General features: G+C 41.5%; 1 protein-coding gene across 1 annotated transcript in view; it reads right to left on the bottom strand.

Moving 5' to 3' along the window:
- TMEM132C (transmembrane protein 132C) overlaps positions 1-19,022 on the bottom strand; it is a 153,400-nt gene that overhangs the window by 41,536 nt on the left and 92,842 nt on the right. The window contains exon 3 of the mRNA XM_026058830.1: positions 13,538-13,721. Within this exon, the coding sequence (XP_025914615.1) occupies positions 13,538-13,721 (184 nt within the window). The remainder of the gene's footprint in view (positions 1-13,537; positions 13,722-19,022) is intronic.

The following is a 19,022-nucleotide window of genomic DNA, read 5'->3' as shown; positions in this document are numbered from 1 at the left end:
TGGGCTTGCTCTGCCATGAATCAGAACCAGCACAGCTCTAGTGATGTCTCCAGTCTGTGTGACCACCATGGGAAAATAGCTTGTAGTAAAAAGGCAATTTTCATTAGCAATTTGAAACTCTTCCCACATTCACACCAATTAAATCTGTGGCACTGTTACATAGTTGGCTATATATCTATAATAATATTGCTATAATAGCTGTAATCAATAGATAGTTGCAGATTGAAAATATACAAGCATATTAGCTACACATGCATGGATGCACAGACAATTATGCACTGTACATATATATGCGAGTAATCTATATCCACACATATACACTCACAACTATAATGCAAAATAGATTATGAGGCATTCTGTGTTAATAGAAGCCACATACTTGATTATAGACAGATAGAGACAGTACTTTTCATTTTATATATAACACATTTCTACCTCATGTATTTCATACTGCAAATATTTTGCAAAAATTATGGTTCAAATCCTGACCCCAGTGAAACCAACAGGGATTTTGCTGGTGGCTTCAATAAAGCCAAGTTTTGTTCTGTCCAGTGGTATGAGGCAAGCCCTAAAGAATCTGCCCTAATGTGCTATCCTTTGGTCCGACCCTGCACTCCTACAGAGCCCTGCTGACGTCAACCTCAAGGTCTAGGGTCTTATTCCTCAGACAAAACTGATCGATGTAATTGGCCGTTATGCTAATAAGATATGAAAGATATCAGGGTTTTTCCATCAATTAGCGATGACCTGGATTACAATATTTTTGTTGGGAGTTTATTGCTCGATGTGTTCACTGTAGTTGATATGAAACCAGCACCATCACTGACATGGATGGAGCTGGTAGAGATGTAGGACACAACAGTAGCACAAAGTCATGCTGGACAGCAGAGATGGAAATCTTAATGTGGTTTCTGAATGATGGGAGTCAAGAATACCTTAAAGTGGCCTTCAACTGAAGCCKGATATTTATGAATACCTATGTGCACTTTCTAATTGTTTCAGTTCAGAGCGCTGTATTGTTCATCAGCAGCAGGAAATGCTGTCCAGGAAGCATATTTTGATAGAATAAAACTGTACATTGAAGAAATCCATATATTTTCAGACAATGAAGATGGCCTTTTCAGGCAGGTGCTTCACAACAGCTCCAATTCCCAGTCTGCAGCTCTGGGGAATGATTGAAGTGCCTAAGAATAGAGTGTCATTTAGATGCTCTTAGATATCACGCCTGGCCTCCAGATGCTCTTCCAGAAGGGCACAAGTCTCCTGCAGGTCCTGTGTGATACCTGCCAGTCCTGGATGGATGGCTCAGACTTTAGGGCATCTATAATGGTCTTAGACACCTATGTTTAGGCACCTGGATCACCTCCTCCTTTCTTCCCCTTGAAATAATGTGGGCAAGTTTCCAACCTGCCTTCTTTGTGCTTCAGCTTCCCACCTACATGGGGGCTATAGGACTTCCTCTGTCAAGAGTGGAAGTAGAAATTCTTTTATAATAAGTGAAAATGTGGTACCTACTGTAACCAGCTCCTGGGATTTCAGTCAGAGCCCCCAGATCCCAGTGAAATAAGCCATGTTTTATGTAGCGCTAACACAAGCCACGCTGATGATGAATAAACTGCTCCGTTTGGATACAGGAGGTGAAGTCTCATCTAGCCTGCTTGTTTCAGGGGAACGGCATGGTCCTGGTGGCACTGTGGGGTTGGATGCACTCTACAGCTGGGGTGAAGCGACTGCAAACGCTTTACGGACTTTAAGGATTAAGTCCCAAGGACAATTTCTTTTTTTAAGTAACTGGGGTATTGTGTGATACACAGATGATTTTTATGGCCACTGTGGAGGGTTGTGAACTTGTTTTATTTGCGTAGATTAACATGTCATGGATTATTAATGAGTTACTTTCTCCCTCTAATAGGGAGTATTCATCTTCATGCAAGTCTCTTAAGCTCTGTAATTTTTTGGCTGTGGAGTGTGCATGAACACTTGGCTCAAGTTTGTGGATTTTAGAACTCTATTTAAAACACAGTGGAAGTGAATCAGACAGCTTCTGCTAAAATCTTTTGATTTAATGTAGTCTMTTTTGAAATCAGCAAGAGAAAATTTCTACTTGCTCTTTCCTCATTTTGGCTGTGCAACTTTAATTTTTGATAAGCACAAACTATAACAAAGACACACAATAGAGTTTCTTAGGGAACTGCTATGAAAAAGTACTAATAAAAATGCAGAAGAAAATCATTCTTATTATTATTTCCTATCCTTGCTCCTTGATTCTTTTTCCTTTTCAAATAGTTTATTGATTTCACTAACTTCATAGCAAGTCCACAAAAGCAAAGCACACAGAGGGCAGAAACAAGATTACTGCATTAAYGAGAGCAGATACTGTACAGACATCAGAGACTTAGTACAGTTAAAAAGATGAGAGAGAGAGTGACACACAGGAAAATTAAATTATTGACTAGGCACATGTCTAACAGACTGGGGGGTCTTACTATATATAGGAATTAAAAATGGTGTATATGTAAAAGGAGAAAAGTAAATATAGAAAGCATAGGTATAATCACAGATTCAATTCTTTACTCCTTACTCAAGCAAAAATGTCCTTTAACTTGAGGGGCTGCTTTGCAAGATCACCCTGGCGAGGGGTTCACAGTTCCAGCTGGAGAAGCGTCCTTGAAATATGCTGCTATGACTATTGTGTGAGTCACTGATATGAAGGACAAAGAGATCAAATCCATTTACTTAAAGCAGTATTTTATTTGTTAGTATAACCTGAAGCAAGCACAGGGACCATTATTATCTTTATCTGAGCATCTCACAGCAACTTAAAACACTGAAAGAGGCTCGGAAAAGGGTTTGTGTGCTTGAAAGCTTGTCTGTTTTTCCTAGCTCTGTTGGCTGGCCTAACAGAAGATATTACCTCGCTCTATAAACCTTGCCTCACTTACATTTTCACTCTTCATGACTGGAACAACATAACCAGGACGGAGAGGGGGAGACCGCACTTTGTTTTCAAGCAGGGAGTTCTCATTTTTAAAGAACTGGCACTACAGAATGAACCTGTGAATCAAATACCTGCTTTGTAACATAGGAAGCATTAACTACTGCGTCCATTTTAAAGATGAGCAAACTGGTGTGGATGTGAGCGCCACCCAAGACCCGAGGGCAGAAACCAGCTCCAGACACGTGGCTCCCAATCCACCAGACAACTCCTGTTTTTGTGTATCAGCGTCTCTCCTTGTTTAATGAATAGTCCATAATTTGCATGAGGTAAGAGCAGCGAGGAGGAATTACTGAGTCTCCGATAACTTATTTATTGCCACACCAAACTCACTCCTGAAGCTTCCAGGCATTCTTAAAACATATGCCACAGGGTGCTTGGTGCCAGCTGGCAACTGCACCCCTAGTCGCTGCTTTTCAATGCCTGCGATCCACGTTTTGTCCCAGATCCAGAATCTAAAACATAGTGTTTTCTGCTGGATCAATCTAAGCTTCAAGCCCATACAAAACTTCTCGCTATTGGCAGGCAGACGCACAATACCCTACACAAAACGATCCCAAAGTACCTCCAGGTCGCAGACTGATCGCTTTGGTTTCTGCTGCTGACATAACACATCCAGCAGGAGGCCTCCGCCTTCTGTTAGCTCTCCAGAACGGGAATTCAAGATCACTAAGAGGTTACAGCAAACCTTCTGGATTTCACTCACTTGTGCACCGTTTCTGAACACAAAAGGAAGAGAATTCACCTTAAATCACACATGGTGATTTTGTCCACATGCTCCTTCCCCATCTACCTCCTGGTAAAATCTGGTTTCCGCAAACTATAATAAAAGTTTTATGCCTAGGTAAAAAATTTTCACACTAAAAGAAAAAAATAAATGAAAGAGAAGTTGTTCTTGCTGGGATGGGATACGGGGAGGAAAACTGCACAGAGAACCCAAAGGTTCAGGCTGTCAGAAGGAGTTTGGGGGGAGCTGGATAAATGGGTAAATGTTAGTAAGACAATATTTACACGGTGCAGTAACACGCTGGTGTGTTTTTTAATACTGCATTTACAGACTAATGTTTCTCTCTATCCTTTTTCTGAAACTTCTCAATGAACTTTTTTTTTTTTTTTTTACACTTACTTAGTTTAATCAAAACATTCATTCCACAACCCTGAAAAACATGCGCAGCTCTGCGTCTACAGGGCCTCGGAAAGCAAAGGGCAGCACAGCCAGGAATCCTGAGAGTGACCATCACTATTCGATATGCAACTACCGCAATTAATAAAACTACACTGTTGCCATTTTTCACTAATAGAGGATTTCCAAAAGCAAATTGCAGTAATAAATTACATCATTACAGCCTTTATTATTGTTCTGTGAGGTAACAAATCTTGCGGAAAGACGATCAGCTCTCACAGAGAAAAAAACGCGGAGGACAAATCAGATGACTAGGAACTGATTAAAATTAATGTCAGTGTTACTTTTTGTTTCTGTTTGCTGAAATTCCCTCGCTCGCTAACATGTGGGCTTGTAACGTTTATGCCACGGTGCTGGTGCTTTAAATATCAGGCCTGACTTGTCTGGGAGGAAAATAAAAGTCTCGACAGGTCCGTGGTCTGTGCTGATTTACGCTGCCAGGCCCTACAGTCGACGTATGGCCTGCAGCACACGCCAGGGCCACGGGGCCTCTGCCACAGTGCAAGAGTTTTGATCTGCTCATTCACAGCCGTCCAGCATATGCGCATCAATCTGCACAGCCTGCGGCTTGGAGAAAGACCTTTACGGACAGCCCCTCTAACTTAGCAAGGCAGGTTTTAACAGCAGCCCAAGCTTTGGTGCTCTCCTGGTACCCTCTGGTGCTAGCACTGCGAATAAATCAAATCCTATCACCGCTGCTGCTCCCCGCAGTACTGCCTTTCTCGCCCGGACAGCACTCACCCCTGGACTCGGTTTTACTGTTTTATCCCCCGCAAGCAGAACCAGAGCTGGAGGTGCAGATTCCTGGTGCCTTGCTTGACAAACACCCTCAGAGCTCAGAGTCTGCCTGGATAATAAATTGTAAACAGGGTAAGGCAAACATGCACCCAATAACAGACCAAAGGTGAAAAGTTGTTGGGTTTTTCTCATTATAACCCTGAGGCTTATACAAGTCCTGCTGCGTTTCTTCCCCCTGCTCACTCATTAATGTCCATTACGGTAAAGTGTCTCCTTGTTGTCTAGTTAGTCCCACTGCCCTGCACCTCAGGGCCTCATTAATTAGAGCCCAGCTGAACGATTTGTAATTCTGCTAGGTATTTCACCTGATGGTGAACAGGGAAGTATTCCCCCTAAACATTCCAACTTTCTTTACAGATCAAACCCATCATTACAAAGTTGCCAATTCAGAGCAATTGCTCCGGTTTTTCAGCATGGCTCACGGATGGCCTCCTGGCGCTCAGGCTGGCTCAGCACCGGCCGGCTCTCCGGCCGCACYGGGTCTGCTCTCACAGTCCCTGCCCAGCCTCGCACCTATTTCAAGTAACGTTTGCCTCCCAACGACGGCCCCAAGGTGGGAATCGCCCAACCCACAACTGCATTACCACAAGTTAGTAACTTCTCTGCTTTTCAATTCCAGTTCTGTTCCAGCTGCAAACTCGTGCGACACTATCAGCCTCAAACTGGTCTCTGTCCCCGCTGCAAAGTGCTTCGCTGCCCTCCTCCTCCACCTGGCCTGGCAGTGCAGGTGGCAGCGGGGGGCACCTGCGGTGAATACAGTCCTCAGCAGCCACAGCCCCCAAATACCCAGCTCTGGTAAGTCCTTCTCRAGCATTTTTGGCTGGGTCCAAGCTCACTTCCTGCTCCCTCATTACCGTGTCTCTGCATGGCCTCTGCTCACATGCATGGGGCAGCTGTGAAATTGCCTTTGTGGTTATGTTGAACAGTCAGGTTTTTAATCATTTAATCATGCCATTTAACATTTAAAATGTTACTTACAATATCCTCTTTTGATGGGAGGGGTATTGTAAACCTGAGCCAATACGTAAAGTAGGCCTGAAATCCTGCCTGATAAAGCACAAGAATGAAGGAATCTCTGGGCTCTGCGCGTCAGGCCACGCAGCRCCATGAGCCGAAACCAAAGTTATCGGCAGGAGGACATGGCCTCGACTCAGCCTAACTTGCAGTGCTGAGAAGCAGCATGGAAGAGCCCGGCTGTCTCCACCGAGCGCTGCACTGTGTCACGCTCTCAGGGGACAGAGACCACGACAGCAGACTTCCAACGTGCACAAGCGATCAGCACCAAGCATGGATTTTCCAGGGCATCTCCAATCCCTCCTTCCCACCATGTTAGCACGAACACGTGATCCTGCATCCTGTGTTTCAGTGCCAGCTACGCCGTCCCTCCTCTCCCCTTCCTGGAGCTCAGCTTTATCCACCCTTGAAAAACTCCTGAAATTTCCTCAGCTTGACTGGTGGACTGCAAATTTTCTGGAGAAGATTTTGACTTGTCTATCATTTGTCTGTGCAGCAGACAGATGTGTTGTGAGACACTCCGAGGGGAGAATTTAGCTACTACTGTAAGACTAGAAGTAAAATAATTAAGTCACTGAACGTCTCTCTGCACATTTTGGCTGTTCTGTCATTTTTTTATGTGGTTCTCAAGATTTCCGTCTTGTCAAGGCTGAGAAGCATATATATAAAGTCTCACATTGGTATCTCTCAAGTACCAGCAGGAAAATTGGCAAAGAAAACCAAAAGTGCTCTATATGGCAGAGATCCTTTACAGAATACTTAAAAAATGCAGAAGCTTGCTGACCTCATCTCTCCTTGGCACTTGAAAAATCCCCAAGTAATCCATTCAATGGCATTGTCAGAAATGAGGGGTGCTGGAAGAGGAAATTCTATATACTGTTGTGCTGCATAGAAAATGACATACAAGTCGATGCAATGGAAAAATTAATTCCAGCCAGCTGAGATAGCCTTATCGATCCAGTCTCATTTCCTACAAAAGGTAGGACTGAATGTGATTGTAGTAACGAGAAGGAAAACAGAAGCTAGCGGCAAAAGTGCAGCGGCTGTAGAAATGGTGCCTGGGACTTAAAAAGGCACTGACAAATTGAGCAATTTTGAATTCTTTTTGTGGTCTGCATATTCTGACCAATTTGGGATCAATGGACAGCAGCGCATTCTTTTCTTTCCTTTTGTTTCCCGATGGGTGGACAACAAAAGAGCTTACTTTTAACAGATAAGATTAACCGATATCAGTTGCTAGTGGACAATGTCTTGAATTGAAACACTGCTCAATGCACTATACAACATGGTCAATTTATAAACAGGTATGCAGGCACTTGAGTTCATCTGGTATAAACACAGAGCAATGACACAAACTTTAGTGGAATTGTACCGCTGTAAATCTAAAGGAAGAAATGCTATTCTCATTTAAAAGATTGTAACCTGACATAATGGAAATTGTAGGGATATATGTGATCTGAGTTACTGATTCTCTGCTACCAGTCAACATCAGAGGATTGCAAGTCTGGTCTTTCGCCCAGAATACAGAGTCCTGTAATTAATCTGGGAAAACTCATGACTTCATGGTATTATTTAGGGCTTCACAGTTAGTTTAAACTTGTTCCAGTTACTAAGAGTAACAGGATCATTTTTACATCAAATTTCCTTCATTTCACAGTATTTATTTGATGTAATTCATCACTTCATTATCTGAGAAAATATGTCAGCTGAAAAGTTTAATATGTAGATTATCTGTTAGTTTGTCTGTGTTAAGTAAATTAGGAAATGGATGTATTTATATAGCTTCAGACTGTATCTTTTGGAAAGCTCCTGAACTGTGCAACTCCTCAGAGTGCCTGTTGCACCCTGCATCGTTCCAGACTCAAGGAGTAATGGGAGTGGGAATTCTGCACTGCTATGACCTTGAAACAGATGCAGCTTCATGGTGTGAAATGACTGTTCAGGGATGAGAACTCTATTTATTTTGGTCCATATTTTAAAATGCTATACAGGGACTTAGTTTCTCTTTATTGCAATGAGATACCTTAAAAAAATCTGTACCTTAGAGAATGGTATACCTATATGGATATGTAAAACAACCATTGCTTTGGTAGCTAAATTTTTGATGGTGTGTTTTAAAAGAAAGGTCAACAAGCACACATAAAAGTGGTAAAAAGCATTTTTGGCTTAGGCTAAGAGTCACAGCTCTGCATCTTAGATCTCCACTTACTTTTACAGAAGAACTCTGAATATATTTGAATGTAAAGAAAGGTATATGCAAACCAAACACTTCCTAATGAAACAACTTACCACAGAGCAAAAAGTACACGTGAAACTGTACTGAGCAATGCTAAGCAGAAGAGAATCTCGCCTACACATTATGACTGGGTTTGCCAGGTTACTCTACATAAAAATTCTGAACTTGGATTAATCAGTAGTTCACAGGATGCTATTAAACAGGGCAAAGATGCAGTTTGCATCGGCAGCAAGGCAGGGTGTGTAGGGAGAGCAGACACCTTTTATTAGACCCACTGATGCAGATGGGGAAAAGACAAGCTTCTGGGCACACAAAGTCTGAACAGCAGCAACAACCTTTCACGGCTGAGGACTGCTCCAACTTCAATTTGCTTGTAAGCAGTTATCAACAGGTTACAGAGCCTAATGAATGAAGCCTCAAAGAGCCATCATAAGTTTAGTATTACTGTCATTTTAAAGAGGAAATATGCGTGGGCACGTTACACGGCTTCCCACAGTGACAAAGTCTTTTGGAGCAAATTCAGACTGGAACTGTGTGCTCCTGACATCTGGTCTATGCTTCATCACTTTGAATACCTGGATTTCATGCAAGTCACAGTTAGAGGTGGACTAACTCACTGGGAGTCTGTCTTGTTGTTGAAGGACTCCTTCTCCAGTTCCACATAGAGGAACCCAGATGGTCTCACACACATATTAAACCACTGATTCATCAAGCCACCTCCCAGGAAAGAGTTTTACTTTAACATTGATGTTGTCTTACTGGCATCAAACAATGAACTTATACATAGGTCTTCTACCTTGTTCCAAAGGTTTGCTTTGGTACCTTCTACCAAAGCAAAATTTAATGGTATTAAAAATATGTATTATTCATTTAAAGCATAAAAGAAGTCTCTTTCTAAATTTCCTAGCACTTGCTCTAGCGCTGAACAGAAACATACAGACTTCTTAATTAAATGAGATTTGTGTGTGTGTGCATGCTACAAAGTGAACAAGTTTGGTTTTGTTTTTTAATCTAGTCAAGTGGCAAAATCAATACAGTTGGCTGTGTTTGCTCATGACAGGACAGAAATTTGAGGAAAATGTGGGAAGTAAGCTAAGCAACCCTGTACACCATAATTGGCAAGTTCTGAGGTTACTTGTGATTAATTGAAGAGGTTTTCAAAAGCAGCTTAGCAGATAATTAATTAAGCTTCTATGAAAGCACTCTTCTAATTGATCCTGGAACAAGTAACATGAAATAAGAAACGCTTGAATGGGACACAGTTCAGACAGCAGATTCTCTCTACTAGACGGTTAAATCTTTGCAGCAGATTCTTCCTGTCGGTAAACTGTGGGATGTATTTTGTGCTTTCCCTTAAGAAAACTCTTTGTTTTCTTATTTAACTCTTCATGAATTTTACAAGCCTCAATTTCTCTAGCTGTAGTATTTCACAGCTGTTGTGGTCTAAGTAAAAAAGCGAGGCAGAGATCTGAAGGAGGGATTGTGTGCCTGAAATGGCATCTATCTTTCTCTGTCTGTATCGTTTGGTCTACCAAATCACATTACCCCTTCACAAGTCTTGCCTCAGTTAATTGTTGCTACTCAGTGATGGAAATATAATATATAAATCTGATATCCTCCTATGAGTGAGACACACAGAACCTCATACAGCCAGCATGAAAAACATATGGAATGGACAGTTACACCAACTGCCATATTTAAGATTTTGGTAGTGAGAAGGCTACTGCATATGTCTGACGGAGATCTGTTCTTTGAAGCATCACCCCCCACAGTACTTACTTAACTAACATTCTTGGTATGTGAGAATCAGAAAGCACCAGAGCCAGTTGGAATTACATTTTTCTAACTTTTTGTCTCATTTTTCTCTCTAAATATCTTCAGGGGTAAAACGTCCTCCAAAATTACTTCGACTGATTAACTTCCAAACTCAGGAAGAAATATGACATCCACCTCAAATCTACATCTGATTTTTTGTGACTCTTTTTAAAGGTAAAATGGGACAAAAAGTTATTACACTTATTCTCAGCCAAGTAGTTTTGATGTTTCTCTTGTTCATTGTAGTTTGTTGCAGTGCTCATCGTAGCAGCATCACAGCGTTGCTATTTCTTCTTGTCCACACTATTTAGCTTTGCAGGCAGGCACACAGGATCTGGGTTCTACTAAAACGCTCTCTGTTGAGCGTATGATCAATTTTCACTGATTTTTCAGAAGCTGTATCTTACCATTTGCTCCACTGATCCAAGTCCTATATGGCTCTTTTTAAATTCTAGGTTCAGTTCTCACTGACAGTGTCAATTCTTTAATCTCTTCCACTCCAAAATACTGTAGCAATGATTGCACTAATCCTTTGGAGGCCCACTTTTTCATTTTACATCTTTTTTCTAGGGTAATCAGGCAGAGGGCAATAAAGGGCACATGATCTTTCCTGCTTTGTAAGTTTTAGCATTGGGAATGGCTCACGTGAGAGATGCTTTACTCCACAAGTCGGAGGCAACTTTTATGTTATACTCAAATGAAGGAAAGATTTGCTGCTTTCATCCCCAAAGAACTGACTAGGAACCCCATCAGACCAATGGCAGACACTCAATCAGATCTTGGGAAACTCGAATCCTAGTCTAGTACAATACCACCGGCAACTCCTTCTTTCCCTTTTTTGGCCACCTTTAAAAACTCCGAAGGACAGATTTTACTTTTGATGTAACCATTTTGTTATATAGGAACACTTCATGCTTAGATCACTCTAATCTTTATTGGCGAGAGGCTTTAAGAAACACAATTGCTGATAAGCACTGAGATCTAAGACATAATTTCTGCGCAGAATAACGGGCTGTGCTTTACAGTGTGTAGTTGAGATAAAGCGTGCAGTCTGACTTCTCAGTAGACACAGTATCACCCTTTTTCCAGTGTGACTTTTGTTTCTGAACAGGAGAATTGCCAGCTCAGCTAGAGATTAATGCCGAAATGAAGAAAGCACCCTGGCTGGATCTGCAGTGTTAGCTAACAGAAAACTGTGAAAATTCCCCTTATCTATTAATATCTTGCTAGTAAAGCCAATTTTGCATTGGTATCCCATCCAACTGGATTCTATTAACACAGTATATTTTGGCTCCAGCCAAGTATTATCATAAGGTACAGTAAGGAGATAAATAACACAAAAAAGCTTTGCAAAGAGAAAGGTTTAATGATTTCATTCTTTGAACCCTTTGCAAAAATCACAGTGCCTAATAGCACATCTGTTGGGAATAAAGGATCTCACCATACATGATTTGTCCCCCCCGAATTCATTAAGTTAGATCTTAGACGAACCATCATAAGAGGACAAATTTTCATCTAGAATAGATGACACAAGTCTGTACATCAAGCTTGAATCTTGTATGCAGGTGCAAAGGCATTAGACCCTGTTATGAGAAAAATCTTGATTCCCTCAGGTATGGAACAGAAGAAGCTGATGAATGATTTCAAAAATGAACAGGAAGGGGATGTTAAGTCTGCCAGTGGACARACATGTATCATTCAGTACTGGAAGCTACTCAAGGTGTCTAACTCGAAATAAATTCTGACCAGAGGAGACTTCCTTAAGTGTGTTCGTAAGTCTTTACAGGACAGAAGCTCAAATACATATTTCCCTGTTCAACTCCACAAGTAATGAGGACAACATTTCCCTATCAGACCTGGAATGCAGTATGGGCATTCTGCTGACTCAAACAGACTTTGGATCAGGAAATTGCTGTCCATGACCTCATTTGATATGAGCAGCAGTTTCACTCATCAAAGTGAAAGAATATACTGAAGACTAGCATTTTCAGGAAATAATACTCATCTAATTATCTGCTGCAAACCACAGAATACTGTTCAAAGAAAAGACTGCCAGAATTTCACTGCCGAGACTATGCACAGGAAAGGCAAGATTCACAAGTGGGATGGAGATGTCTAACTCTTCTTCCAAAACCTGATCTCTAGCATTGAGTAATGGTGGTATTCACAGCTCCTCTACTTAATTGCCATTTGTTCCTGTTCTGGGTAGCTGGCAGTTCTGGGCTTCTCCCCTTTCTGAGGTTTAGTAGGACTTGCAAAATAAATGCTCATTGCCGACCTCACCTGTGAGTGTGGAAGGGATTCTTCTTGGCATGCACCTAAATCCCATAGAAAATAAAGCGCATACCCAAAATGAGTGTACCTGAGATGTAGGAGACTCCAGTGGAATTTCTTGTTTGCTTGATTTGGAGCAAAAATTTAATCCTAGGTTGTTCACTCACAGGAGGGGACCCTAACTGCTAGGTTGCATTGCTCCTACCAGCACTTTCTTGCTTTGCAGAAATTGCTGCATCTTCATTGGGCCAGAGGAAGAGAAGGAGACACTGCTTCCACAAATCGCATTTGTGAGCCTTGTAAAGACAGGCAATGAGTACGATTTTACTGGGAGGTAGGTGGCCAACAACTGGTGATACAGCACTGAGCAGAGCAAGTGGATTTTAACCCAAGGCATCCTTCCACATGGAAGTGGACATGCACAGAAGTAAGGTAAGTAAGGTAAGTAAGATACTTCCGTGATACTTCTACTTCTTAGATAAATAAGATGCTTGCATGTATCATGAAAGTCTATATAGAGTTCTTCAGTTTTGCTCAACACCTACTTGTCTTAAACATACTACTGAGGCTGCTTTCACTGTGAATATGTGTATGGATGTAGATCGCTGTTAATGAAAGCATAAAAAAATCATTAGAAATTACATGACAGCCAAATAGAACTTTTCCTAAACAGAATCTTGATCAAYGTCTTCCTGGAGAGACCAATGGCTTTTTTCCTCGCTTGAAAGACATTTTTTGTTTCTTCCTTGAAACTACAGGTTCTCACACCATTAGGGAAATAGCCAGCAAATTAGTATCAGCCTCAGCCTGCTACGAACCAAGCAACTTTAACTTCAGCAGAAGGCGCTCAAGGTTCCCTAGAGTTGCTCTGCATCTTGCAAGTTCAAGCCCTGTAGCATTAATGTAATGAAAAAATTAGAAATGGGAAGGTAAGTCTACTTGGCTGTGTGTTAGCAGCTGGTAGCCTGGAGGGAACCGTGCATGACAAATTCAGGATTTAAAATCTGAGAGAGAGATTTTTAAAGTGGCAGCATCCTTTTCTTCTGTGGTAAATTAATAAGAATTGAAATTGTGTGACATGTCAGCATGATTTTAGCAAGTAGACCTATACAGCTATAGAAAGGGAGCAGGGCAGAAAGCACTCCTTTGCAAAGCTGCTGGTATATGTTTTCCCAGGCCGCATAAAGATAGGATGGAGCAACATGCTGAAACAGTTTCTTACCATTGCCAGTGGAACGATTCCAACAAGATCCTTCTGGCAGATGAAGATTTCAGATAAGGTTATGTCTGTTGTCCCCTTCCGAGGGTATTCCACCTGCCAGGTGATGGGCTGCGTTCCAGAAAGGCTGCTGAAACTGGCTATTTCAAAGTTCATCTGCACGACCTCATTGAATAAACTGTTACTTCTGCGAAGAGGAAAACAGGGAAAGGGAAGAGCTATTACTTTCACTGAAGAAGGCAAATGAAGTGAATCATATCAGCTACTAGAAAATGCAGTTATTTACATGCAGATATAAAACAAGGCCTCTTCCAATCTACAACTTTTCTTCAGAGCAGACAATCTGGAATTATTCAAAATGGGTCAGCTGCTCTAACTGTGAACACTATGTGAAGCGATAAAATCCAGGATAACGTGTCTGATGAAAGCAAAGTATATTTACTCAATTACTCAATTATTTTTTATGATTTTGCAAGTATGAGTCAATCTTACAATAAGATGGACTTGACCCTGACTGGCCAGAGTCATGCCCGGTGCAGCTCATAAAGACAAAAGAGGCCAGAATTAGTGTAGCGAAAAAGACAGTAAGATTCATTGTATAAATCCAATATCAGAGCTGTATAAATCCTTAGCAATGACACTCAATGTAACTGAAGTTCATATACGCAGCACAGAAGCCTTTCAAAAATCTAACATGCTTAAGCGGCAAAATGACGAGATTAGTCAAGACTTAGAGGTACCCTCTGGAAATTAAAAACCCATGCAACTGAAACCAAATAGAAAGAACAAAGGTAAAATATACTATGAAGTCAGGAGGGCTAAGATAATTTGAATAACAAATAGGAAAAGACAGGCTAAAATTCTCCTCCTTCACCTTAAATTTCTTTCACTTCATCAGAAAGAAAAAATGTATGAAAGGAATTTGCTGGACTATCTGCTGGTTTTCTTAAAAAAATAAGACATATATGAGAAATTATTTGAATCAGAAAGCATACATTAACTTTTCTGGTGTTTTCCAAATGTCTTTCCACAGTGTAGAAAATCTTGATATTTCACAATGTATTACTTCAGACTAACCTTTCTCTGTAATAATTTTAAAATGAAGAGAAAGACAGGCACCTGCCTAGCATCAGTAACCCAGTTCTAGCCTCATCCAGCTTTGGATGCATTCACCAAACAACAGCTTCGATTATCCTTTTTGTTAAATACACAATACACAAAGGTCCATTTCTGAGAAAATCCATTAAGAATTGATCATGTACCAAGCACTTATATTCTCAATTGCTATACTTTCTTTTTACCTCTTGAACAGAAACCACTATTTTTTATTACTTAAGACATATTTTGTGCTTTACTTTGCATGATTACTTTAAAAGTAAATGCATTCCCCTGATAATTATTGTTTTGATCATGGGTTTCCATTTGGATGGCTTATTCTGAAAAGTCTTAATACTCCTGAATGCTTTAAATTTATTTCCTTACTGTTTTCCTACAGTGTCAAAAGAGAGACTTTCTAACACTTGTGTGATAGTGGTCCAGGTTCTTCCATGCATTTAAAGAGTGATTTTGTGTAGTAATGTGATAGGTAGACAGATTTAGCAATTCGTAACTCAGGATCAGCCTATTCCCATTTGAAGAGTTCCTACTAAATAAATCTTATAGCTTGTAAATAAAAGGCAACTGTGGTAACTGCAGTTTACACACTTCTGGGACATCCCCAAATGACTACATACTGCATTGAACTTTGTAATTTATTTGAAAGCATGATTATATGCAAAGATACCTGAATCACCTGAGCTACAGTGTTCATTTAGCTGTTAAAGACATCATTATGCCTTAGATTAATGACACCTGAAAGGCCATTATTTTCACCATTTCTAGGTCTGATGCTTAGTAACTGACAAAGGAAAAGTTTTTACATGTGATTGACTATCTCAGTGCTTTCACTTATGTTAAACAGAGAATAAATTTTTGCACATATCAAAGCTGTTAAAAGAGATAATACATGTCAGGAAAGCTTCCCTTGATCAGGAAGTCAGAGCACTTCTCTAAATAGCCTCTGAGCAGATGTGGAATGTGTAGCTTTACAACACCCAAAGCCCAGTAACCCCACCGGTATGATCAGAGAGCTCCGGGTGGGAAGCAGGAGGTGGAAATAGCTCCTTTCCAGGCAGCCCCTGCTTCCTGACGCAGCCTTACATGATGGCCGACCTTCGGCTGCTGGCTCCCAGCTCTTGACAGAGCACACCCAATTTTCCCTGGTCCTTCAGACAATTTCTAAGAGCAGCCTGGAGATCTGTTCAACTGCCCATATYGCGAACCTGTGGGCACTCCCTTGGACCTGGTTTTGGGATACCCAGGTGAAATACCCAGAAGGAAATCTTTGGGCATCCCATTTTTATGGAACATTTAATGGCAAGCTAAACTGCAGTGTGGACAGCCCACAGCCTCCTGTAGCTGGCCATCTTTAGGTATCCATACGCCCTTGTAACCACATCCTATGAGTGACAACAGGCAATATGAGGGGACCAGATCTTTTCTACATGATTCCCAAAATCAATCGCAGCATGGGCAGATGCTATACATAGGCARCACGAACCTTGGCTCAAGCTGGTTACAGTTAGCATGCACACATGCAGACACATTTGGAAAGTGCTTCAGCGATCATATTACAGGCAGGGACTGGTCAGCTCTCTGTGTAGACATAACGTCTTTAAGCTATTGTCTCAATATTTCTATTCCATATCTCAAATGTATATTTATATGTTCTGTAGTTTATAAGTCAAGAGATCCTACTCCTTCTCCGTCCTAACAATATTTAGAGGACTCCAGTACATCTTTGGGATTTGTATTTTAAGGCCATGAAGCATAATGATTTTGATTAATGCAATCAAAGAAAATAGCAATTTTTTTATCTATCATGCACACTCATATCTGCAGTACTATAGGGTAAAGTGCACAACCATAATATAAACTGTCCTGGACAGTAATTGCCTCAGTTGCACTCTATGTGGTCCTATCTGCACTAGAACCAAAAGCAACAGTCTAAATCTCTAAGAAGCATTAAACTCCACCATAAACAAGTGTGACAAAAATTGTCTTCCTTCCTCCCCAGTGTAGAATTATAAGAATCACTCTTGCACCAGTGACAGTTGCATCCACCACCTTGAGATCTTCTAGGACTAAAGCGAGGGACTTACTGTCCATGCCCTATTTATACACCATCTGCTGTAGTGGGGTCTGAGGGCCACAAACTCCCAAATGTCTTTCCCGTTCCACCAGAAACACAGCTACCTCAGTTTTGCACACAAGGAATGGCAGAGAGGCTGTGTGACATGCACAAGGTCACTGGAAGGACCTGGGCAAGGAACTGACCTGTGCTTTTCCACATCTCTTGCTAACCACTGGACCATGATTTTGATATCACTGGAAATGGGAACTACAATACTTGATTCTAGTCCTAAATGATCTGTAGTGTGTGAATCTTAAATTTCAACTTCATCCTGTATGAGCCATATTTTTGATAACTGCTGAGCTATTCCATGGAAGAAACCACTACTATCACCTTTTACGACACTGCTTCAAAAACACCTACTTAATTTGGATTTCCAGTTCTTGCTGAGCCCCTAGACTATTTCAGCCAAATAACTTCCTGGCCCATGAAACAGATGGGCTCCTTCTTCCCAAGGTATCAGGCTCTAGTGGTGGAGGGATATAAAAACTGGTTCCAATAGAATTCTAAAATTCTCGAAAACATTGCTAATATGCTTCTGTAAAATACATGACATACAGTACCCAAAATCTGTGTGGTAAAAGATAAAGGTTTTATTGGCACTTTAGGATGACCTGCATAATTATTTCAATACCTCTATTTGTGAGTAAATGCACCCATCTCACTCTCACAGCAATAAAGCCTTCATACAGTGCCGCACTACCATCAGTTTCCTCCTTCTCTCTTCATATAGAAGAAACAGAGAGAAGATCAACAGCTGGGAAAGCATCCACTTGAAAAAAAATATGCCTTCYGAGATGTGTAATGGCTGAGAAAAAAACTTCTCATGAAGCACATTTAATGTTCAGAGCTTGTTCACTGACTGAAACAGCAATTCCTTAATATCTAACATTTAGAACTGCTCAACAGCCGGAACAGCAAGTAATTATAAAACTTTTCTAAAGTACACAGCACGTAGTGATTACAAATGAGGCTTCATGAAGGCAGGGCTTCTAAGGAATTGCTCTGAGGTGAATGTATGAGTCTAATTTGATTGAATCGAGAGCTCCCCTGAGCCAGATCACTCTGCGGATTTATCCCGATTTATAAATATGTTAATCATTCAGAGCTAGATCGGACCACGCGCTCGCACAAGGGAGTAAGGGCCCCCTTTGATCTGCTACGAGCCTGCTCTGGCTCCGGGTCTGGGCACGCGGGCRTAAGCAAGGAGCGCTGGAGCCCGCTAACTCCCTTGCCGGAGCAGATGGGCAATGATTAGGTGCGGCTCGCTCCCGACAGCAGCTGCCCCAGCGAGTTAGAGTCGGGGTCAGCAATCTACGGCTGGCATCGGCTGGCGGTAATCACTGCCCGCAGAGACCGGGGGGACTGCGCTGCAGGGCTGCGTGCAGGCTGCTGAGGAGCTCCGTTTTAGAAAGAAGGTGGAACAGAAATTCTCTGTTAATGGAAAGATAATTAAAAATGCATAAACGGCAAAACAGGGGTGATGTAGGGAGAAACTGTGCCACGGAACTTACCAGCTCTTGCCAGCTCTGTGGACAGAACACACACTTCTGGTATCAGCTAGCGTTCATTTAACCAGGATTCTTCATTTTAGAATATTTTTTGAGCATGTTATTAGCCATTCCTTAGGAACTATTTATTGATCGTTCAAACCTCCAGTGCCTTGAGATATACTTCCCCTTAATAGGAGACTGTTTTTGCATGGATTCCTAAGATCAGCTCTATCAAAAGCTGTATTTAATCCCCTCTTTAACACAGCAATTTTAAAACATCCATGCATACCCGACCCAGCCATAAGTCCATGGTTGCATTCACAATGTGGGTAACAGCAYGGAGGCTGGAATGCCAAACAGATTCAGTTTATCTGCATTGGTCTAGTAACAGGTAGAGCGATGCTTAGTGGCTCAGTGCTGAAGAGGGCTGCACTGGCCACGCATGGGCAGGGCTCAGCAGAGCCCTGGTGTAGGCACCCCACGACCAGCGCTGCACAGGCTTTCAGAGTGCAGCGAGGGAAGGCGGATAATTACTAAGAAAAGCAGGGTAGAGACCTCAGCTGACGCAAGATCCATAAACGAACAGAAATCTTTGTTGAATGCCTGTCTACAAGTGTGGACCAGGAGTCTCTGATGAGAGATTTCCAAGTGCTGCGTTATTACTCTGAGTAATAGAGGGGTTTCAACTCTTAAATGACTGAATCTTAGAACTGCTACAGGCTAAATCAATAATTTCGATTTATTACAGTGGCCCTCGGAAGAG

The sequence above is a fragment of the Apteryx rowi genome, unplaced genomic scaffold, assembly GCF_003343035.1.
Source record: "Apteryx rowi isolate R43461 unplaced genomic scaffold, aptRow1 scaffold_15, whole genome shotgun sequence".
NCBI lineage: Eukaryota > Metazoa > Chordata > Aves > Apterygiformes > Apterygidae > Apteryx > Apteryx rowi.
The sequence above is the reverse complement of the archived record's forward strand: the minus strand, read 5'-3'. Positions and strand labels throughout refer to the sequence as shown.